The 23,816-nt window shown below is 52.3% G+C and overlaps 1 protein-coding gene across 3 annotated transcripts in view; it reads left to right on the plus strand.

The window, feature by feature from the left end:
* The window catches only part of LARGE1 (LARGE xylosyl- and glucuronyltransferase 1), a 527,449-nt gene that overhangs the window by 490,959 nt on the left and 12,674 nt on the right, over positions 1-23,816 (plus strand). For all 3 annotated transcript variants that reach the window (XM_032346463.1, XM_032346461.1, XM_032346462.1), the window contains exon 12: positions 6,323-6,601. In XM_032346463.1, coding sequence (XP_032202354.1) covers positions 6,323-6,601 — 279 coding nt within the window. The remainder of the gene's footprint in view (positions 1-6,322; positions 6,602-23,816) is intronic.

Here is a 23,816-nt window from a genome sequence, read left to right on the forward strand (position 1 = left end):
CATTGGCCCAAATCTTCATATTTGTGGTACAAAAGGCCACTAGAATCACAGAGAGCTCTGGGTTCAAATTCCTCTGGCTCCCTTCCTCCTTGGCTGGTGATCTTGGGCAAGTCACTAACACCTTTGGTTATCTTTCTCCTCATACAGAGAGTTAAAACCTATTTGCCCCCTAGTGTCCTGATCAGGTCAAATGAGAAGCGGTCTGGGAAAGCCCTTGGTACGTATTTGCATTCAGCGAATAGGTACAGATCTGAAAACCTTGACCGCACATGGTCGGTATTTAGGAGAGGGAAAGCGATATAGGAAAAAAAGAAAAAAAAAAATCTGGATTCAAAGTCTGGCGGCACCGCTTCCTCGCTGTGTGGATTTGGGGCTAGTTACTCAGACCTCTTGAGCCTCATCTGACTTACCTGTGAAGTGGCAATGATACCGTCTGGGTCACAGATCAGTGTCTGGGTTTTTATAAAATTAGAGGTTCTAAAGTGCCAGCGAGTGGTAAGTCTTCAACACATTCTCGGTTCCCTTCCCTTGCTGCTTTTAATCTCTGTGCTAGCTATGGAATTTGCAATCTGGAATGCACAGCAATTAGAAAGGTTTTTAACTTATTAACATCCCAAATCCATCCTTCTGTATACAGTTGCCATCAATAAAGATCCTTTTATTGGGGCAAAACAGAGCCCCGCCTCCTGGTGCCGACTGGAAGCATCCTCCCAGCCGGCCAGGGCTGCAGGACCCTCGGCAGGACCTTCCGTCCCAACCCGCTTCAGAGAAAACCCTGGCCGCTCTCGCATCTGCCACGGACGATAAGCACAGAGGCCTTCGCTTCAAACCGCACACGTCCCCAGCGTGGCAGGCACACAGTTCCCCCACCTAACGCGCTGTGACAAGTATCGCCATCCTGACAATACCCCAGAGAGCCCAGGGACTTCCACACCCTAACGAGAGTGGCTTAGCGGGACATAATAAAAAATCATCGAGCCCTACCACAAGCTGGTGGAGACGGTAGGAATTCCTCCTTGCGCCCCATCCTACACGTCCAATTACAGTGCGGCAGGCTGACGGGTGCCTGTTGGATTGATTTTTAATTGAAGAAACATTTCGGGTGTGTTTGTAAACCTTTGAGTCAGAAGTAGGCCCTCCGTGAATGCCACAAAGAATTAGGGGAGCCAGCGAGCGGGCTCCCGTGCCTGGCTCTCTCTAGAATTTTGTTCAGAAAGAAGGACCGCGGAGCTGGCTCCTCCCCCAGCACGCAGGAGACAGCGCTCCCATCCCAGCAGCTGCTGAGAACGGTTGATAGGGACGGGGGTTGGGGGGGCTGGCCAGGGGGGCTCTGGGTCACAGCGTCCTTGCCACCTGGCCGAGGGGCTCTTGCTCTCCTGTATTCCTTTGACAAAGTGCAACTCGAGAGACTCACGTGGCTGATGGGCTCCGTTTTCTGTGAGTGGAGGAAAGAGAACCTTAGCTGGGGTCATGGGGCCCACGCTTCAGATCACGCAGGAGCGTCTTAGAAATTCAAATTCTTGGTCCCACCCAGCCCTAGACAACGGGGACCTCGGGAATCAGTGCTGGAGTGACCTTGGGCGTGCTTCAGTTTGGAAAAGCACCATTCTAGAGAGTGACAGGGAACTTATTCTCCATGTAACAGCCCAGTGATCTTCTAAAACTCGATTTTCCTTGACTTACAGTGGGTGGGGTTATAGCCCAATACACCCATCATCGGCTGAAAATACATAAGTCAAAAATACACTTAATGCTCCTAACCTACCAAGCATCCTGGCTTAGCCTCGCCAAACTCAAATGTGCTCAGAACACTTACATCGCCCTCCAGCTGGGAAAATCATCTCAACACAAAGCCTGTTTTATAACAAAATGTTGACCATCTCACACAATTTATGGAATGCTTTACAGAAAGTGAGAAACAGAACGGCTGTCTGGGGGCAGCGTGATGGTTGGTGTATCTGTTGTTGAGCCCTGTGACCCCGGGACTGACCGGCATCACGAGGGAGCGTCCCACCTGCATACGGATGGCCTGGGGGAGAAACGCAATTGCAAAACACAAAGTGCGGTGTCCCCGGAATGCATATCACTTTCGCACCGTCGTAAAGCTGAAAAATTGTTAAGTCAGCCCATCGTAAGCTGGGCACCGTCTGAATCTAAGGTCACCATCTTTAAAATTCTCCAGTGATTTCTCATTGCAGTTAGAATGGTACTACAGCTAGGGCGCCTTGGTGGCTCAGTGGGTTAAAGCCTCTGCCTTCAGCTCAGGTCATGATCCCGGGTCCTGGGATCAAGTCTCACATTGGGCTCTCTGCTCAGCAGGGAGCCTGCTCCCCACCCCCACCCTCTCTGTCTGCCTCTCTGCCTACTTGTGATCTCTGTCTGTCAAAAAAAAAAAAAGACTGGTACTGCAGCGGTCCACTATGGCCTTCCTGCTCCCCAACATCTTCTGTCCTTCTGCCCCTCCTCACTCGCCTTGTCTTCCCTCTGTTCTTGCTTGAACGTGCTATACTCAGTTTCCCCAAGGGCTGCTCTGTCTCCTTGGAAAGCGTCTTGCCCAGACTTCCTCTGGGCTGGGTCCTTCTTCTTATATCCAAGTCTCAAATTTGGGACATGGCCTTCCCCAGCCAGCCCTCAGGGTTCCTCCTCCCTCGTTCCTGTTCCGCCCGCCTTTTGAGCCCTCCGCCCCCTCGGAACATGTCACGCGTGGATCTGTGTCTTTTCCCTCCGCCAGAAGGAAGTTCCAGAAGTTCAGGAACCTTGTCTTTTTCGTTCGTCCCAGGACCCAGCACGTACACCTGCACATCGTAGATACGGAACAAGTATCTGTGGAATGCGTGCGTGTTTGAAAGGCAGAACTAGAACCTAGGGAAGGAGTTACAGCTGCCATATGTTGAGTACCGGCTGCATAGCTCGCTTTGTGCCCGACACTTTATAGAGAAGCTTAGTTAAATGGGCTTGTCAGCAGGGGCAAGCCCCCCTCCCCCAACATGAGTACCGTTTAACACCCGTTTGTGTCCTGTGTGAAGCAGGTCACATGGCCATCCCAGAACCAGCAGGGGGGTATCCGCAGAGGCTGTAGACTGAGAGAGAGGAGTGATTTGTAGCCATTTTGTCATCTACGGAGCTATTACTGTCCACGCTGTGCATGCATAGAAATGGAAGCCCGAAGAACCGTCATCTCTTGCTCAGGGATGCAGACACAACTCAGAGTTCAAACCCAGTTCTCTCTGCCCCAAGAGCCCACCGTTGCACCTCCATACCCTGCAACCCGCCTTGCTCTCATCAGCTGCCTTGTAGGGAGGGAGCTCCCCATCCCAGCAGAGGCCGACGGGCCTTCTGGAATTCCTTCCGACCCGGTCTTGTAGGTTTCTGACTCGGCTGCCTCCCTGCCCGATCCCTTGTCCCTAGACAGAGTGCCCGAGCCTTCCTGACTCAGCAGAACTCCCTGGGGTAACGCTGGCTCCTGTCTAGACCTTTCTGACATCTCTTTGGCCCTTCTGGAGCCTTTGCCCTCCTCTGGGCAGCATGAAGCTATAGTGGGCCCTCCGAGGACTCAGAGAAGAGCATGGGCCTGTGGGTTGGGACCGTGGGTACTAGCACTCAGTCACCCAGTGCTCTTCAACAAGCCGTGCCCCGCTCCAAGGCTGAGCTTTTTCATCATCCCAATGGCATCATCCGACCAAGAAAACCTCTACAGTTCTTTCCAAACTGAAAATTCCGTCCTTTGAGGCTTAACCTTTGTCTCTTGAAACCCTGCCCCTTGTACCCCGTCCTTGCTGTGCTGCATACATTATTGTCCGGTGTAAGAGACCAGAGAGTGACTCAGCCCAGGACTGCCCATGGAAGGAGCCACACAGGGTGACCTTAGGGCACAGGTGTGGGGAGACGCAGCCAGGAAAGGGGTCAAGAGAAGGGCGGGTCTTGGAGCCAGTTCCCCAGAGAGACTGAGGAGGAGGAGGAGGAAGGAAGGCACAGAAGCTGACCCAAGGGAAGAACACATTCATGTCTGGGGAAACGGGCAGCGGAGACGAGATCCTTGGGGACACTTATCCCAGGCTGCCCTGTAGTTCATAGGGAATACCGGTCTGGGGTCTGGGCATGGGGATCGGCCAGACGTGGTGTCAGTCCAGCTGCCCCGCTGAGTAGCTACGTGACTTGAAAGAAGTGCCTTCACCTCCTCGAGCTTCCTTACCCGGAACCTGGTGACGAGAATCTCAAGTTCATGGAGTCAGCGTGAATGTTGACCGGTAACAGTGGAAATGCAGCCGGCACGGCAGCCTCCAAGCAGCAGAGAGGTGGTAGGGATGCACGCCGTCGCCCTCCCATTTGTGTATGTTGTCCTCATTACGAGAAACCTCAGTCTGTCGCCGTTGTTCAGGTCCCGGCGGGAAGCTTGGTTTTGAGGAAAGAGAGGTCAGAAAGCTTGGGGCTGGTGGCAGCCCGGCAGGAGCGGCTGGGTCCTCCTTACTTGTGGTTTGTGAAGGTTCCACGGGACATCTGGCCCCATTTCTGGGAAAGCCCACGTGGTCATGACATTTGCCACATCAGAGGCACCTGAGAATCATCGGTATCTGTGTCTCTGTTCTCACGCGATGCCCTTGGAAGAGCTTGGAGGAAGGGCTTGTTACCCTTGCTTCCCTCTCAGAAAACTCAGACACAGACTCGGAATCCCAGGCAGCGGGGGCCCCACCGTGGGAACTGGCCTCTCTTCCCGCCGGACACGCATGCCTCCCACCTGAGAGCTCTTACAGCCACGCGTTCAAAGTCATTCTTACCTTTCACTGCCCAGCTCTCAAAGGATTTGTACGAGCAGCTGTCCCTTCCGAACGCACAGTCCCCTCCATTTCACAGACCGTGACAGTGAGGAGCAGATGGGACCACTCAGAACCCCAGATCCGCTGAGCCCGGCAGAGACCCGGGCCTGCGGCAGAAGCCGTACGTGGACTCTGGGGAAAGCACGCCTTGTGGAGAAGGCAGACAGCCTCTTAGAGAACTGGCTCCGGTCAATTTGATTAGTACGTGTTGTAAAGTAGGAGACATGGAGGGCATTTTCCCCTGATGAACATCTTAAACCTCCTTCATGAAAGAGGAAGCAACTCCTGGCAAGAGCAAATCACAGAATTACTGAGAGGAAACTCTGAAAGTCCATCGAGAAAGCCATTGACAGAAGATAGGTGTGCCCATTTTCTTTTGTTTAGAAGCAGGGAAATGCATGGAATCTATTTCCTGGTAATTGTCCGAATAAAGTGGGCATTCCTACCAGGAGACCGCTGATTATGTACCTCTTGCTGGGCAGGGGAAAAATTGAAATAGGCTTTTGCTGTTTCTTAACCATAGATCCGATCTGTCAGGCACTTCTAATGCCTTTGGAGGAAAAAAAAAAAAAATCTTCATAGATTTTCTGTTGAAGCATTTTTGTAGAATCCTCTCCATGGGAAGCACCTTTGGTTTTTTTTTTTTTCCTCTGGGCTTTCTTCTTCTCCCCCCCATAATCCTTGGCACGATGCCTGTCCTAGAGCCTCGCAAAATTGACCGGGACCCTGGGGCCGAAAGGGCTGTGACAAATGAAGATAGCATCACGCCGGGCGCACTTTTGTCCCCAGCGACCGTGTGCTTTTCCGTTCCCTTGCCAAACGCCCAGCGTGTGTTTCTTCTCACTGTCTCCAAGGCTCCTTGTGCTCATCTGTACAGGTCTGGTCCCCGTCCAAGGATCCAAGCTGACCGGACATCTGGCTCCCCAGTTTCTCCACCAGGGAAATGAGGGACCGGGTTGTTGGGGGAGTCCTGGAAAGGGTCTGGTGCACAGTTAATGAGCTGATGATCATAGTTACCATCGCTCGTGTTTTAATGCTTCTTGTAACTTAGGGCCTCGGTTGGGTTAGATCTTCTGTGGCTGGTTGCTGCCTTAGCAGAGCCCTGCAGGGGCTTTATGTCTTTGCTGAGAGAGGAGGAGAGGCATTAGGTGTTGTGACCCGGGAGGGGACCCTCACATCCGTTAATGTAATCATCCCCACCCCGGTGCAAAGAGGAGTCTGAGAGAAGGCTTCCCGTGGGATGCGACTCTGTCGGTACCCCACCTTCATCTGGAAGCAGATAAAACAAGAGCCAGCCAGGTAAGTGCTTACGCCGATTTCAGAGATAAAGGAACTGAGCTTTGGGGATTGGCCCCCGGCACGCAGTGATGGATGGATGTTGGAGCAGGGACTTGGACTTGGAGGGGGCTGACCAGGTGTGTGTGGCAGTGGCGTCCACCCTGGGAGGCTGGGTGCATCTCGCGTGGCCCGGGTCCCCACGGCTGGCTCAGCTTTCCTGTCTCCTGCAGGCTCCAGATGCTCGAGGCCATCTGCAAGCACTGGGAGGGACCCATCAGCCTGGCCCTCTACCTGTCCGACGCCGAGGCCCAGCAGTTCCTCCGCTACGCGCAGGGCTCCGAGGTGCTCATGAGCCGCCACAACGTGGCCTACCACATCGTGTACAAGGAGGGCCAGTTCTACCCCGTGAACCTGCTGCGCAACGTGGCCATGAAGCACGTGGGCACGCCCTACATGTTCCTGTCTGACATCGACTTCCTGCCCATGTATGGGCTCTATGAGTACCTCAGGTGAGGGCCCAGGGGACGCCGGCTCGGGCAGTGCTGGGACCAGAACGTTCCCCGGGATCATCCTCCTGTCCCTGTCTTCCCTCTTAAAGATGGGGCAGCGGGGACCCGGTTGGGGAGGGCGGGGAGGGGACCCGTCTGCATCCACCCAGAGAGAGAGCGCTGCCCGCCGGGTTCGGCAGGGCCATTGGGCAATCTGGTGTCCTTGTTTTCCTGACTAACAGGCCAGAGCCCCACTTTGCATACCGAAAAGTTAGAAACTGCGTGTGGCCTCAGACACGTCTCTTCCGCTCCTGGTCTAATGCTCTCTAGCTGCTAGGGAAACATGTCGTCCCTCTCCCGGTTTTGGATCAGATGACCTGCATCTAACCATTCTAGAAAGATCACTGCCTATTCTGTAAAACAAAGCAATGTGACAGTGAAGGCCAGCGTTTATATTGAAGTGCCTTCTGCGTGCCAGGCACGGTTCTGAGTGCCCGACTAGCAGGAGTTCGTTCCCACCCGCCGCGGTCCCTGGGTCATGCGCTATGATGGTCCTCGTTTCCCGGATGGGAGTATGTGGGGCTGTGAGCCCACAGTTACACGCGGACTAACGTAGGGGCCGGGCTCAGCCAGTCTGACTGCAGAGCCGTGGGCTGAGTCGCCATCCCGGTGGCCTCCATGACTCTCCAGTGACCGGTCCCAGCTCTGCTGACGTGGCGGGGCCGGCGTCCAGCGGCTGGACAAGACACTCTGCACGTGGAAGGCCGGATGGCTGCGTGGGGAGTAGCATTTGTTATGGTACAACAACCAGTCTGGGCTGAGAGGGACTGCTGAATTCATGCAGCCCGGAAGTCCCCATGTGGCTAAACTAAAGTCACAAGTTGTAACTCGAACTGTAAATGGTCAGGCTTCCCCCACCCCCATCCTTTATTGCTGGCATCTGTCGGCCTGAATTCTCTCTGTTGCCGGTGGTGCTCGCCTGGATCCCGGTACTGGGAGAGGTGATTTGTGCTTATTAATCATCCTGCCGGAGCCACACGTCAGTCCCAGAAGGCAGGCAGGGCTCCCCCTTTTACTGTGGGCAACAGTGAGGCCCGGAGCAGCAGAGCCCCCCACTCCAGTCCCCACGGCTTTGCTCCAAGAGTGGAAGCAGAGTCCTGGCCCGCAGGCACCCAGCTCCGTACTTGCCTGGCTGCTCTGGGGTTACGGACTGTCCCCACAGGGCAGGAGTAACATTCTTTCTCTCCCGCTCTCTTGCCCGCCCTCCCTTTGTGTGTGTGTGTCTGTGTGTCTCTGTCTCTCAGTCTTTCTCTTACTGTCTCTGTTGCTCTCACTCTTAAAAAAGATCCTCCTCCCAAAGAGTTTAAACCTTTTGTCCCAAAGCTACAGCACAGGTGCCATTTAAGCCCCTCCCAGTCCTGCTCCTCGGAGCAAGGGAAAGCAGCGCGCCTCTCTGTCCACATTTTGGCACCGGGCCTCTTTCCAGGGTTATCTTGGGATTTCCTAACTCCAGTCCCTGCCCTGTGAGCAGGAGGAGCCCCTTGCAGCCTCTCTCGTCCATGATGTTGGGGCAGCATGCTTCTTGGTCAGGGAGGATGGGAAGTGTCTTCCCAAAGAGCATGGCCTGCGCTGCCCCAGCTCCTGGTGTAGTCACAGGGCTCTGGCCAGCGATCTGTCCTCCAGCTCCTGCTCCCGCGGTAGCGGGGCCTTGGAATGCCAGTGTGTGTGGTGAGGGTGCCCCCGTGTGGCCAGACTGCGCTTTTGGCACCTGATTCCTGGAGATTCCCAAGCCCCCACAGCCTGCAGCATCACAAGCTCTGGGAGTCCCCGTGCAAGGATGGGAGGGGGTTCCCAAAGGAACAAATGGTGGGGGCCACCCTCCACCAAGAAAAAGAGAGGCTTGAGGATCAAACCGAGGCCCAGGCCTCCCCGCCTAAGGGGCTCTTCTGTAGGAGCCCCCGAGGGGTCTTCCTTCCAAGGAGTTGGCGGTGAACCAGCCCTCTCCTAAGAGTCTGTGGTCTGAACCCCACGTCCAAGCCCTCTTTTATTATTCTACCTCCTGGGTCTAATGTTGTAAAAAAACATCACACAGGAACAGATTGTTTCTATGTTCTAGTCCTATGTTTTATTGATCAAAGATGCTATTAATCTCTAATCAAGACCTTACTGAGGAGGAGCTAACCAGCGGTGCCGGTAATTAACATGTTCTTAACACAGACTCACCGGGGGCTTGGTCGGCCTTTGCCCCTTGTTACAGGAGGGTGCGCGGTTCCCCTCGGGGGGTTTGAAACGTTGCACGTTGCTCCCAGAACACTACTGCTCTTCACAGTCCCTACAGAAGTCCAGAGACCCTACCTTGCCTGGGAAGAAAAGATCTTGTCCAGTCTTTTTTTTTTTTTTAAGTTTTTCATTATAATTCCTGTATCATTAACCTACGGTGTCATATTAGTTCAGGTGTATGACATAGTGACTCAGCACTTCCCTGTGTCACCCGGCGCTCATCACGGCAGGGGCCCTCCTTCATCCCCATCACCTGTTTCATCCATCCCCACCCCCCGCCCCGCTCTGGTAACCAGCAGTCCATTCTCTACAGTTCAGAGTCGATTTCTTGAAATCTCTCTCTCTGTTTGTTTTTAACTTTGCTCATTTGTTTGGTTTCTTGAATTGCACATGAATGAAATCATACGGTCTGTCTTTCACTGACTGACTGACTTTGCTTAGCATGGTACCCTCTAGCTCCGTCCACACCGCTGCAAATGGCAAGATCTCACTCTTTTTATGGCTGAGTAGTATTCCACTGTATATACACACCATAACTTCTTTATCTGTTGATCTCTTGATGGACACTTGGGCTGCTTCCATCACTTGGTTGTTGTAAGTAATGCGGCTGTAAATATCAGGGGACCTGTATCCCTTTGAACTAGTGATTTTGTATTTGGGGGGTAAATACCCAGTAGTGCGATTGCTGGGTCGTAGGGTAGCTCTGTTTTAACTTTCGGAGGAACCTCCATGCTGTTTTCCAGAGTGGCTGCACCAGCTTGCATTCCCACCTAACAGGGCACGAGGTTTCCCCTTTTTCCGCATTCTCTCCAACACCTGTTTCTTCTTGTGTTGTTGATTTTAGCCATTCTGACAGGTGTGTGATGACATCTCATTGTGGTTTTGATTTGCATTTCCCCAATGGTGAGCATCGTTTCATGTGTCTGTTGGCCCTCTGGATGTCTCTTCGGAGAAATGTCTATTCGTGTGTTTTGCCTATTTTTTAATGTGGTTATTTGGTCTTGGGGTGTCAAGTTGTATTGTCCAGTCTTTGTAAAGTACACATGTGGAAACAGACCAGAAGCCCTGACTTGCCCTGACTTGCTTATCTAGAACGAACAGACCTTGTAACTTTCCTGATTCTTCTTCTGTCCCATCCTTAGTATCCATTCGTCTTTTCTTTCATCTAGTGGGTAAACTTTCCTTTCTTTTCTTTTTTTTTTTATAGATAGGAGGGCTTCTTCTTTTTTTTTTTTTAAGATTTTATTTATTTATTTGACAGACAGAGATCACAAGTAGGCAGAGAGGCAGGCAGGGAGAAAGAGGGAAGCAGGCTCCCTACTGAGCAGAGAGCCTGATTCGGGGCTCGATCCCAGGACCCTGGGATCATGAACTGAGCCGAAGGCAGAGACATAACTCACTGAGCCACCCAGGTGCCCCTAGTGGGTAAACTTTTATAAGGCATCTGCTACTCTTTGTTGCCGTATCTGTGAACCACAGAGATAGGACTGACGAATTCCAGTGCTTACAGACCAGCAGTAAATGACAGTTCAGTAAAGATGCAAATTCTTTAGGTTCTGCAATGGGGCGGGGGGTGTCCCCTCCCAGTGGGATCCACTTAGTCTGGGGGTGGGGTTGGGAGTGGGAAGAAGGGATGCCCTGAAGAAGATAGATCCAAACGGAGGCTGAGTTGGAGTCGGCCGGTGGAGGTGGCAATGTTTCAGGCGGAAGCAGCTGTCCATTCCAGAGGTGCAGGGTGGCCGGGGCCTTGATGGAGAGAGCCGCGAGAGACGATGTGGACAGAAATGTCAGCTGGCATGGGTCCCGCAGGACTCCTGATAAATATATAGAGGAGTGTCGGCTCCGTGAGGCAGCAGAGCCGTGGAGGAGCCCCAGGAGAATCGGCAGATCAGATGTTCCTTTTGGGAAGATCATTGTAGTTGCTTTGCGAAGGAGCAGAATCTCAGCAGGGCCAGAGCAAGGGGGAGAAACGAGGGGACTGTTGTGCTGATCCAGGCAAGAGGCAGGGAGGGTCTGATGCAAGGTCGGAAGCAGAAGGGTGGCAGGTGGATGGACCAGTGGGAGACTCGGCAGCTGAAGGCAGCAACTGTCTGCAGAGGTGTTTGGACTTTGAAAGGGAAGGTGGGAATCTCTCCCAAATGCTGCCACCTGACTCTTCTTGGCAAAGTCCGCACCCTGAAATGCGGCCTGCTTTGGCCCGCCTCTCACGCCGGCCGCCTCCCGCTCTGCTGTGTCCATGTCCTTCCTTGACAGAGCAGGCTTTCATGGCTTTGACTTTGAGTGTTACAGTGGACAGGACACTTGCTGAGACCCAGGACTCCTGTTCCCGCTCATGCTGTGTGCCGTAGTGAACTGTGTGACTTCCAGCAATTCTGTTTTCAGCCCGTTTCCTCATTATCAAGTGAAGAAATGATCTTATATCAGGAGTCATAAATGCAGGTGCCCGGAGGGGTCAGAACCTTAGCCCAAAGCAACAAAAAATGCTGAGTAGGAGTCTCTAGAGAGACTATCGCTCCCATCTGAGGCTCTTAGCTTCTCTCCACGCCAAATGTGGCATGATAGCTTTGTGGGCGGTGGGTGGCAGGGCTAAGGTCTTCATATTTTTCTTTCTTTTTTTTAAGATTTTATTTATATATTTTAGAGGGTGGGAGAGTGTGCGACTAGGGATGCTAGGGAGGAGATGCCGGGGGAGAGGGACAAGGACGAGCAGACTCTGTTGAGCACGGAGCCCACAGCAGGCCTGGATCTCATGAGCCTCAGGTCATGACCCGAGCTGAAACCAAGGGTCGGATGCTTAACTGATGGAGCCATCCAGGTAACCTAGTCTCCGTATTTTTCGAAAGGAGCTGGATACTTGGATTTTTGTGTTTTGATTTTTAAGTCAACAAGTAATTTAAAAACAATACAAAACAAAACACTCTCCAATCCCAGACCCATATTTCTTCAGGCTGAAGAGAACCTCCCAGCCCCATCCTGTGCCAACAGTTTGTGACCTCTGACTTAGATAATTCCTAAGCACCAGAATTCTGAGAACAAGTAAGGACTAGGATTCTATCAGAAGCCCCAAAGAAGCTTGCACTGTTCTTTTCATATGAGGATAACCATATTGGCTTGCCATTGGCTTATGGAAAATTCTCTTCCAGCGAGTGGGATGAGTATGTCTCTGATCCAAACACTAAAATTGGATGTGCTTCGTGACCAGTAGTATATTGTTAGTCTAGGATGAGGTTACGGGTATGGTTTGCCATGAGTGTCGTGGACCCCAACAAGGCCTGTAGACCCCTCTAGAGACCAACTTCTCCAGCAAAGATGCCCAACAAAATGCCATATCCAAATTCTGTTAAAATGGACATAATATCACAAATGCCGGTATTTACAGTTTTTTGAGCCCTTAACTTGTGCCAGCTGCTTTGTAAAAATGACCTCTGTGGTTCCACACCTCTCTGTGAGGTAACTGTTAGCACAGGTGGCCAAGCCAAGACCCTGGCGAGGTTAAATATTCGTGTCAGAGGGGGCAAGTGGGCTGCCCCTCAGGACAGCCTGCTCGCTTCTGGAAGGGGCCAGATCACTCTCAAAACCCCAGGACATGGGAGCAGGCTGACGGGCAGCCCTCTCCCTGGACCCCCACCCCCACAAACAATCATATTGCCCTTCCGGGGCAGGGGGCACTTGCTTTCCCCGAACAGTTCAGCATCAGCGCTCCCTTGGCGGTTGCTCAGCAACCAGCTAATATTACAGCAAAAACAAACGGATCAATCGGAAAATAACAAAGTCAGATACTCGTGTGGACCCAGCTGCAGAGTTCCAGTAAAATCTCTCCCCCACCCCTTCGCCGGTTTATTCTAAAGAACTGGCTTGTAGATGTGCGGCTGTCGCTCGATTCCAGAAACGTCAGGTGGGACTCGGCTGGGCGAGGCAGAGCTGCTCCTGCATCCTGGGTCTGGTGCGCCTACCAAGCATGTGACTTGGGGCGACTCACTTAGTCTCTCCGGTCCTCTGTCTTCTCAGTTAATAAAGGGGCTCCTGAGAGCCTCCTGCAAGGGCATTGGAGGGACTCAACTGGAGTTAATTCTCTGTCCTGCTCACAACACTCAAAACTGGACCTCTTCACCTGGCCTCCCCGCCCCCCTAACCCCCTCCCATGCAAACTGCCAGCTTCAGGATAGCCAGGTCACTCCAGACCACCATCAAGGCCTTTTTTCCTACAAAATGAGAAGCTGTAGACTTACGTTCATTGATTGAAAACCGTATGTAGTGAGCGCCTGTTACGTGCCAGGCAGCGTGCCGCCTTGGGACGGGGCCGTCACCGGAGTCATTCAGACCTGCCTTTCAATGCTGAGTACTCCTTACTCAGCATTTTGTTAACTTCCTGGGACTTTTTTTAAATTCGTGAGCTGGCGGTTGTGTTACTTCTTCCCTCTTAAGGTCCTGAGAAAATGAAATGTGATCACATCTGGACAGCAAAGGCACCCTGCCATGAATCGTGCCTCATTCATCTCTGTGACATTGCGCTGCTGGGACTCCCCATGAGCAGGACAAGCTGGCGGGTCCCTGCGCTCATGGGGTTTACATTCTAGGGGCCCCTCTCAACTGTACGTGTTGCTGCCGTTCTTGTTACCAATACAGAAATGGAGAGCAGAGATACAGAGCCACAGACTCATGGGTGGCCAGGGATGACCTCGAAAAGAGGCGGAGAGTTGGTGGAGCGCTTGAAGGACTAACAAGTGTAAAGGCATGAGGTATCTTGACATTTTTGAAGAATGTTCCAGAATGGCAGAGGAATTGAAGGTGGAGGGTAGGGACAGCTTCTCTCAGCTGGGACATTGCATACCCGTGAGACTGAGCAGGCTTCCCAACTCTTGCACTCATCCTGCAGAATCTTCATCTTTGTTCAATGCCTGAAGCTTAAAACATCAGCTCTGTTTCATAAATGTCACCTTTGCTTCCTGGGGGATACACATACCACCCTGCATGGAGACTATATTCTGACCGTGTACAGGAATGACAGACTTCAGTTTTATTCTGCTCCCTCCAGGGTGGTGGCCATCCACCCTCCCCCATCAGATGTCCCCTGGCACACCCAGCTGCTCTGTAAACACTTGTTGAATGAGTCCCTAAATCTGAACAAGACCAGGTAGAGAGAACACCAGGCCCAGCCAACCGGCTGCCTTCCATGAGCCCTGACTAGGTAGCATTTCCTCGGGCTAATTCATCATTTGAGTTCTGCTATCTCGATAATATTTCACATTTACTGAGCACATACTATGTGCCGAGCACTCTTACCAGCACTTTGCATGTGTCTTGTCATTTAACCTCTTATTAGAGACAAGGTGGTTTAGACGAAGTAGCCTGCCCTCAGGCATGGCTTTGCCTCATGGGCAACTCGCTTCTCCTGGGCTTATTTGAGATATTCTACACTTAACCTATTTATTGATCCCACTGCCTGATGGGCCCATCTCCACCGCCGTGACGGCCATGGCCATCACCGTGGGTCATACTTGTCAAGTTCATTCCATGCACTGGAGAACTGTCTTGGCATCTGCGTGAGATGACCTGTTTAACCCTTACACCCCGCCACACACACCAAGCTGTCACTTGGTTGAAAGCACAAGCGGGGGGTGTCCAGGTGGGACCTGATTCCGAGCTGCCTGGCCCAGAGCTGTCCTCCTGACTTTGGGGGGACCGACTGCCCTCCCATAACCCACCATCAGCACCTAGCACAGTGCCAGCATGCGGGATGTCCTCCTGCAGAAAGCGCAGCCCTTGAGAGTCATTAAGTAGAGGTGAGTCCGGATGCTGAGTTAGGGGAGGTGAGGCGTACAGAGTCCCTGGCACAGAGCATGGCCCCATAATAGTAGCTGTTTCATGTTTTTAAACTTTGCCCCCAAACTCATTTTTAGCTTCTCTTTTTTCTGTAGCCCTCTCTGAGGGACAGGTTCTCTCTCTGGATATGTTAATGCCATCCATTTAGGAACCCCCAGATCTTACTGGGGCCCGGGCACCCTGCCCTGGCTCTCCAGAGGATTCTGCCCATCCCTGACCTCATCTGTTATGTGTATAATTTATTCTTGCACTCTCCATGGGCAGCCTTAGGCCCCTCACTTGCAAGTCTTTGCTATTGTCCCCACACACCTCCTGGAACTCTGTCCTCCAGGAGCTCCTTTCCTAGGCAACCATATAGAATCTGAGCACACCCCATTACCTGCCTCCCAGCGATCAGCTCTGGTAACAGGTGCAGCAACTTTGCCTCCTGCCCACCCCTGCCCCAGGGAGGTTGCTGAGTCCTCGGAGGTGGTGTTCAGATGCTGCCCAGGCATACTGCTGGAAAGCCCTGCTTCTCTCTGGTGCTGTTGCAGCTAGGTAGTTTAAGGGGTGTGGGGGACAGCCAGAGACAGGGGCCTCTGTTAGCCTCCCTGAGACACACACACATACACACGTGCACACGGATGCCTCCCTTGCCCCTCCCGGGTGGGTTACATCTGTGGCCACATTCACCCACTGCTCCTCACCACCAGCTGGCTCACCCACGGGTTCCGTTTGCACCCTGCCCACGCCCTCGTTCCAGGAGGAAGCTGAAATCAGAAAAGGGTGGTCTCAGATGTGGGCCTCAGCTTTCTCTCCTGGCAGGGGTCACCCCAACCCCGCCCATGGCACCCCAGCCCCGCCCATGTCCCCTCGGATAACATGCCAGGAGAATACATGGGCGCAGCGGTCTGTGGAGGGGAGGAGGACTTGACAAGCGCCTTCTGTGCACCAGGGCCATGCCAGGTGCTCGACATGTGGTCCCTTTTTCATGGCAACCCACTCAGGGCCCAGGCCCTTAGTTCCCATTATCCAAGTGGGACGATGGAAATGTGGAAGGTGTGTTTTCTCCAAAGTCCTGTGGATTAAGTGGCCAGACTATAATTTCAACCCAGTTTTGGAAACTCGGTCATTTCCAAAGGACGACCTTCACCATACCGTCTTTGTCTCCGGGTGCCAACCCCACACTGACTCCTTCCTTCCCTGTGCATTCGTTGAGTGACTCCTGTGGGCTGGAGCCGGAAACCCAGCTCCAAACACGGTTCACCACTGACCTCAAGCCCGGTGGAGCCTACAGGTACACATAGGCGGTCTGCGTGCTACTACCACTGCCATGTCCCGCCATCACCATGCGTGGAACAGTCCCAAAAGAACTGGTCCCAAAGGCGACCTGGCCAGATATCCAGGGGATGGCATCAAAGCCAGCAGAGGGGGCAGGAGAGGAACCAGGAGCCAAGCTCCTGCTGCAGGCTGCACACAGAGCCTTAAGAGAAAGATTGAGTCTGTTCTGGAGTTTCTTAAACAGAGGTGCACTCCAGCACAAACTGCTGTTCTGCCTCCCACCCACTTTTTTTTTTTTTTAAGATTTTATTTATTTATTTGACAGAAAGAGAGACATCAAGAGAGGGAGCACAAGCAGGGGAAGTGGGAGAGGAAGAACAGGCTTTCTGCGGAGCAGGGAGCCCAATATGGGGCTCCATCCCAGGACCCTGGGATCATGACCTGAGCCAAAGGCAGACACTTAACGACCAAGCCCTCCAGGCGCCCCTCCCATCCACTTTTAATATAACTCTCACCTCTGTTCCCAGGAACTTATGAGAACCACTTGGACTTCTTAGAGCTTGGCTTTGATTAAACAGCGTGCTCTCTGACCTTGGACTGGGCTCTGCCAGTCCGGGGCTCTGAGAGCTGATGGGCCTCCTCTCCTGGTTTTGTGACAGCAGCCTCAGGGCCTTCAGCCCGTGGTGCCCAGCAGTGTGTCCCTTGTCAGCCCTGGCCTTGGCCATTCATTGCATCTCTACAAATACCAGTTCAGCCCATTCTGTTATGGGAGCAGAAGTTCTCATGGACAGAGACCGAGGATCCGCCCACCCCTGCCAAAAGCATAGAGGCTACAGGAAGTGCCCAGATGGTAACCAGCACCACGAGGACTGATCTGAAAGCAGTTCCCTGATCCAAGCCGTAGCACGTGGGAAGACGCTCTCCAGAATTCTGGGATGGAGTTCTCCGGCTAAGGGTGGAGGGAGTGGTCTCAGCACCAAGGACAGAGGCGGTGAGGAGGATAGCACGGACCAGTGTGCCACATTTGACAATGAGGGGACACTACTGACCTTGGTCAGGTCCAGGGGTTCAGTGGCAGATTCCACTCATTTGAAAAAAGCAAATCACCAATGAACGAGGCCCAGGACAGCCAGTAGATCACTGCGCACGTCTCTGCCTCTCCCGACACCATCTGTGTGCTGGCCTCTGACCACCTCGCTGCTGTGAGGCAGGACCTGCTGTGGAGATAAGTGTGTGATCTGTAGCCGCTGGCCCTGTCCCTCCTTTCTGGCCCCAAACCACTCTTCCATCAGCTGCGTTGACCCAAGGTGGACTCCAAGAGGCTCATTGCTTCAGTTGCGTTAACAGACTTGACTCAGAGCCCGTGATTGATGATCTCTCCCAGTTATTTCTAAGCTGGTGCAGCCTTGATGAACAAAGCGATTGCCTTCTTCCCTTAAGGATGACGGTAGGATGATGGTGGGTGCCCCTGCCAGCTGGGTTAAAAGGCAAATTGCTGAACCTCTCAGGGGTCTCATGACTTTATCAGTAAACCCGGAAATACTAGAGCTTCTGTCACACGTGGCAATGATGAACGAAGTAAAGAAGATTAAAGAAGTAAAGCGTCTGACATGCTTAAGGGGCTTGGTACTGAGTAGACATAAGCACCCTTTGTTACCATGTATCGACCACCAATGGTGTCCCAGGCATTTCTAAGAAATGTAGTTCCCCTAAATCCTGTGTGCTTTCTTTCCGAATATTTAGAACCCCTTCCACAGACCCCTGAACTCCTGCTGCTTAGAAAACGGTGGGGATCTCCGCTCCAGAGAGCAGAGAAGACCGTCCTGTCTTCCTCCCTCCCTGCACTTTGAGCTCGGTCCAGACCCAGGTTCTGTCTGGATTCAGCTCTGCACTCCGTGTCTATGTCCGGTCTCATAAATAGCCATTAATGAGCATATTATCGTAGTTCTCTTAACCAAGTCCAAGAAATATTTATTATCAAGATAAGAAAACAAAAGCCCAGAGAGCTATGCAATTTGCCCACGATCACACAATTAGTGCGGCCGTGAAGATAGGATCTCTGTCGTGTAAAAGATCACGCTCTGTTTCTTGCTCTTTTGCCTCCCTTGACATTGGCGTTCCCCTGAGAAAGATTCGGTGCTCAAATCTGTGGAAGTGGTTTTAGTTGGCTCTTCTTGGACCATCAGACCGTCTGGCCACATGGAGGATGCCGTGATCGCACGTGGCTGCCACACGGCCAGAGTTGAAGAGCTTCGCGGTGATGGGTGTGGGTCCTGGTTCATCCCACCCCCTGCCCTTCCCCCACAAGTCTGCCTGGCACTGAAGCCTTGCGTCCACTGTCCTTGGCCAGCCTGCCTGCCCTGTCACTGTGACTGTCCGGGTTTGCCCTCCCTCCGCCACCAACCCCCCGTCCCACACCTGAAATATAGACAGACTGAAAGAGGAGATCATTGCAAAATCATTTTTTTTCTGTTTTAGACTTGACTGTGCTTTCTCATTTTTATTTACATCAGAGGGAGATGATTTCTCTTATTTTGTTTCCCGGGAGTGACATCAAGTTGGGTTGCCAGTGTCCAAGCCCATGCCCATGAGAGAGGAAGTGTTCATTTCAGGGAATTCTGAATAGTAGAGAGGCAGGAGTGTGTTAAGCCTTTGCGGGAAACTGGCACGTAACTCAAGTCCCGTTTTCAGGCAAGCATGACTGTTTGTGGGACCCCAGAGCGGTCTAGCAGGGCAACATGCCCCCCTCTCTGGGCTCCCAGCCTATTGCTGAGAGGTTGGGAATTAGGAAGTTTGACTTATTTCATCTCCTCTGCACCATGTGGGTCAATTCTGTCCAACCTCTAATCACATAAGGTGAAACTAAATGTTTTTTACAGCCAAGATAACTCGGGACAAGGTTGTATGCTTTTGCCGAGTAGAAGGTCCCGTTCCTTGGTCAGTGACCTTGGCCCCTGTGGCGTTCCTGCTTCCACTGTAGCCAGCCCCACCTCTGACTGCCAGTGGCACTCCCGATGGGGGATGCGGGACCAGTGTGGTGACAGGATCCCACTCCTGATGAACGATTTGACCCTGCTCTTACACTGACTTGATTCGTTTCTGCAGAACTAGGGGAATGCCTCTCCACATGGCCTTAGCCTCATGCCTACCCGCTAGCTGGTCTCAGCTGCTGCTTCAGGTCCTGTTCCACATGTCTGTGATCAAGGAAGAAGCCACATTGCCAAAATCCAGTGGTCAGCCTCTACTTCTCGTCTTGACTTCTCCGTGGCATCTGCCGATGGCCCCTCTGTTTCTTTCCTCTTGGCTTACTGAAGTGTGTGCCTGTCTCCAGGTGGTTCTTCGACTTTATGAGTCCCTCCTTGTAGTTCTCATCGGTGGCTGCCTCTCTTCTCCTCCTATTCTCGCTCGATGATGTCGTAGTCTCGTGGCTTTAAATGCACCTGCCACTGATCTTCAAAATATCCCCACCCAGCCCTGTCTCTTGACCTCAAAACTCGTCTGTCCGATGGTCTTCCCGTCTCTGCATCGTTCTCTCAAGCATCTCAGGCAAACTGTTCTCAGGCAACCTAAGTCTCATCTTACCCAAAAAGCTCATGCCGGCATCTCATTTGATGGCCACTTCAGTCTTCCCCTGACGCAAGCCAAGAGCCTTGCGTCATTTCCTGTCCACTCTCACACCCCACGCCCAGAGGGTAAGGAAATCCTGCTGGCTCTAGAACCAGGCCAGTTCTTTTCACCTTCATTGTGACCATCAAGGTCCACGCTAGCTCAGCCATAGCAGCCTCGGAGCCCCCAACTGATCTCTTTGCTTCTACCCATGCAACACAGCAGCCTGTTCCCAACACGGCAGCCAGAGGCATTCTTTAATACAGAAAGCAGCTCCTCTCTCTAGCTCAGGATCCCCAGTGACTCCCCATCTCACTGAGTAAAATCCCAAGACCTCTGTATTGGTCTCCTATGGCTGCTGTAACAAATTACCACAAATGTGGCTGTTGAAAACAGCAGAAACATTTTATCTCACAGCTCTGGAGGTCAGGATCGGAAACTGGTTTCACAGGGCTGAAATCATGGGGCCCACAGGCTGCGTTCTTTCTGGAGGCTCTACAGGAGAATGTTTCTTGCCCTCTGGCTCATCCACGTCTTTGACTCGTGGCCACATCACCCCCACCTCTGCTTCCATTGTCCCTTCTCCTTCCTGACTCGGACCCTCCTGCCTCTCTCCTATCGAGACCCTTAGGATCCCTCAAATAACTCGGGATCATCTTGCCATCTCAGCACCCTCCATCACACCTGTAGAGTCCTACTTGCCAAGGGAGGTTCCTTATCACCAGGTTTCCGGGATTAGGACATGGACAGCTTTGGAGGAGAGAACAGTGGCATTCTTTCGCTCCCCTCAACCTTCAGGGATCTACGAGACTTTCTGTGGCCTGTAGCTCTCCCTCCCCGCCTGCCTCTCTGGCCTGGTGAGGGGCTCTCCGTGTCCTTTATTGTGCTCTTGTCCTCCCTTAGGGCCCTCGCGCTGGCTGTTCCTTAGCTGAGAAAGCTCTTGGCCCGGATCGCGGCATGATTGCCCCCTCCCCTACTGCCTGCCCGTCTCCGGGATGCCGACCTGCACCACCCCATCTCGGACTGCAACCGGTTCCCCACCCTTGCCATTCCGCACACCCCGACCCAGCTGTGTTCTCCGTCCCAGAGATTCTGGCTTTCTGACATACTCTGTAATTCACTTACTGTTCTGGCTCCCTTCCGGAAATATCAGCCCCACGTGAACAGGAATTTCTGCCTGTTGTATTGACTGATGTCTCCCGAGTGCCCGTGCAGTGCCTGGCATGTGGCGGAGCGAGTGAGGAAACAAACAGGTGGAACCTTGGCCGGCGTGGGCACCGGACTTGGTGATCGGGTCGAGCCGGCGCCAGAGAGGATGAACGGGCAGTCATGATCACGGCCTGAGCGCACGGAGTGCTTCTCTTCTGCTGGCCTGGGGATTGCTTGGCCCCAGACCCCCAGTGAGATCAATGCTGTTGTCGCCAGCCTCCATCATCACAGACTCGGAAAGCAGAAGAGAGAGGACAAGTAATCCGCCAGAAGGCGAACTAGGGCAGCCTGCGCCCTCGTCCCCACCCCTGAAGTCAGAAGAGGTCTGCCGCACGCCATTGTTCCTTACTTCTCTGAGATGCTTTCCTGAAATCTCATCATGTCTGGCACCTGGGCTGTTGCCTTGGTGACAGAGATCTGTCTCGAGGGCAGAGGATGGGGTGAAAAGGGTAGAGATGGAGGGAGGGGTGTGACTGTGTGTATATGGGGGTGGGGTGTGCCCTCACGACCCGCTGTCAGGATTGGTCTTGGGGATTGGTCATTCTCAACCCCGGGAAGCCCATCTTCCTCACAGCTGTGTCTTTGTGCTGTGTCTTTGACATAACGCCGAGCCCATGCGAGCCTCCAGTCAGCCCCTGGCCACCCCCTCGGTTGGTATCGGAATCCTCATTCACGTTCTCTCCCTTACTTGTCACTTTTCCCAGGTGGGAGCCAAACATGTTATGAACTATTTGCGCACTTGAGTAAGTGGAGGGGAGACATGCAGGAGGCCTGGGGGGCTGGAAGACAGACGCTGCCCAGTGCTCGCTCCCCCCATTTGACCCCCCGTCAGCTCCACCTCCACCAGATTGGAGGGGCCAAACTTACTCTGCCCAGCATGTCTGAATAGTTTCTGACATGAAGAAGGATCCAGAGAGCTGGGCTGGAGACTAAGATCTAATACACTGTTTCCGTAGATAAGCAGGTTGGCAACAAAATCCTGCTCTGGTTGCAAGAGTCTGTTGCCTTTCTTGGCTCCTCTGCTCTCACCCATCTCCAGCAGTAGCTGCCCCCACCCCATCCCTGTAAGCTGAGCCAGAAAGGGGAAGGGGTCATTTGTTAATCAGTTATGCTAAGTCAGGCACTGGATCAGGCTCTTCTAGAGTGACTGCTTTGCTTTATCCTTTCTGCAACCCTGGTTGATAAGGGGTTATCATCTCCATTTTAATAGCCAGGGAACCTGTAACCAAGAGAAGTTGAATATTGTGCCCAAGGTCATACGAGAGTGGCAGGCAGGATTTTAACCCGGGGCCAGCAGGCTCCAAGTCATGTGTATTTGTTGTGCTCTCTGTTTTACCAGCGGGGGTCTGAAGTACTTCAGGTGAAATCTTTTCTTAAGAGTTCCTCAGTCCACAATGTAGTAGTAGGTTGGGGATATTTTTGAAAGGGTCTTGGGCAACCAGGATTCTTCAGAGAAACAGAACCAGCAAGTGGAAAGTTCTTTTTAGGAACTGTGAGGACTGACAATCCATAAGACAGGCTAGCAGGCTGGAAACTCAGGCAGGATTTTGATGTAACAGTCCAGAGGCAGAATCTCTTCTTTTTCAGGAAAGCTCAGAGTTGGCTCTGACATCCTTCCATTGATTAGACGCGGCCCACCCAAATTGTTGAGGGCAAGGGCTTTATTTAGAGTTAACTGTAAACATTAATTATAGCCACAAAATATTTCATGGCAATATTTAAAAGAGTGTTTGACCAAACAGCTGGCCCTCTGACCTAGCCAAGTTAACCCATAAAAGCAACCATCACAGGCTGAACCATCGTACATATATGGTACTTAATGTGTGCTGGGCATTGCACCAAGAACTTCCATGAGCTCATGTGCTTTTACTCACCAAAATGTTTAACAAGATCATAGACTCTGAGACTCAGGATGGCTCAAGTGACTCTCTAGGAAGAGCCGTAGAGTCAGAACTAGAAGCCAAATGTGTCTGATTGCTACTGCACCAGATTACTTTCCAGAATCTTCAGCATTATTAATCTAGATTTAGCATTCTAAAAGGATGCATGAAGGGACCCAAAGTCACTCAGCTTGTCCAGGCTGGCTGGAAAACTCACATCTCTTGACTCCTAGTCTAGCCAGTCTCCTGGGAAGATTCTGCATATGAAACACTCTGTCTCCTGCAGGACTCCCTTTCCAGATAAATGGTGGAGGTACATTGTGCATCCCTAGGTGGTCAGCAAAGCCCCAGCAAGGGAAGGTCATACCAACAGGAAACTGTGCAGAAGGGCCTGAGCTATATCGTTGCCAGCTCAATGAGCAGATGTGCTCGAAGTCAGTATCCTGAAACCATTTTTATTGCTGAAACGAGTTCATAATGAGATCCACTCAGGATATCAATATCCAAACCTCTTCGGACTGAATCTGAAATGGACCTATCTAGTGACAGATCCATCCTTGTGGCAGTCTGTGTTTTAGAGAGATTAAAGGGAATTTTAGAAGACACTCCAGGATCTGATGCTCTCTCTGCAGACAGAAATAAGACTTCCTTGGGCTGCACTTTTTAAAGCATGCTGCTTGCTTGGTCTACGTTCTGTGGGTCTTGCAAGATACCAGTCGGGGTGGTTTGGTTGCAAGCAACAGAGATCTGCAGTAGGCAGCTTCACTGAAATGAAAAGAAGTCAAAGGACCAACGCAAAAAAAAAAAAAAAAAAAAGAAAAAAAAAGAAATTGAGTGGGATTTCTTATGGCACCAAAGTAGAATTTGGGAAACTGATACTTGAGACCGTAATTAACCCGGGCAGCTCTGGGCCCCTCTGCAGCCGAAGTTCAGAAGCCTCTAGAGTGCTGCCTGACATTGACGCATGTCAGCCCTTTGGTTTCCAGTCTCGGCATCTCTGTTCAGATTTCCAGGAGTGAGGAACTGATTTGCTCAGCTTGAGTTAAGTGTCTGCCCCTGACCATGGCCCTGGCCGTGTTCCCCAAGCTGTTGCTACATGCAAGGACCATGATGAGAAAAAGAATCACCTTTGAGCAGGGCAGTCTGAGAAGTGGCTACTGTAACGTGATGATAATAGT

Source organism: Mustela erminea, chromosome 6 (assembly GCF_009829155.1).
Source record: "Mustela erminea isolate mMusErm1 chromosome 6, mMusErm1.Pri, whole genome shotgun sequence".
In the NCBI taxonomy this organism is placed as follows: Eukaryota; Metazoa; Chordata; class Mammalia; order Carnivora; family Mustelidae; genus Mustela; species Mustela erminea.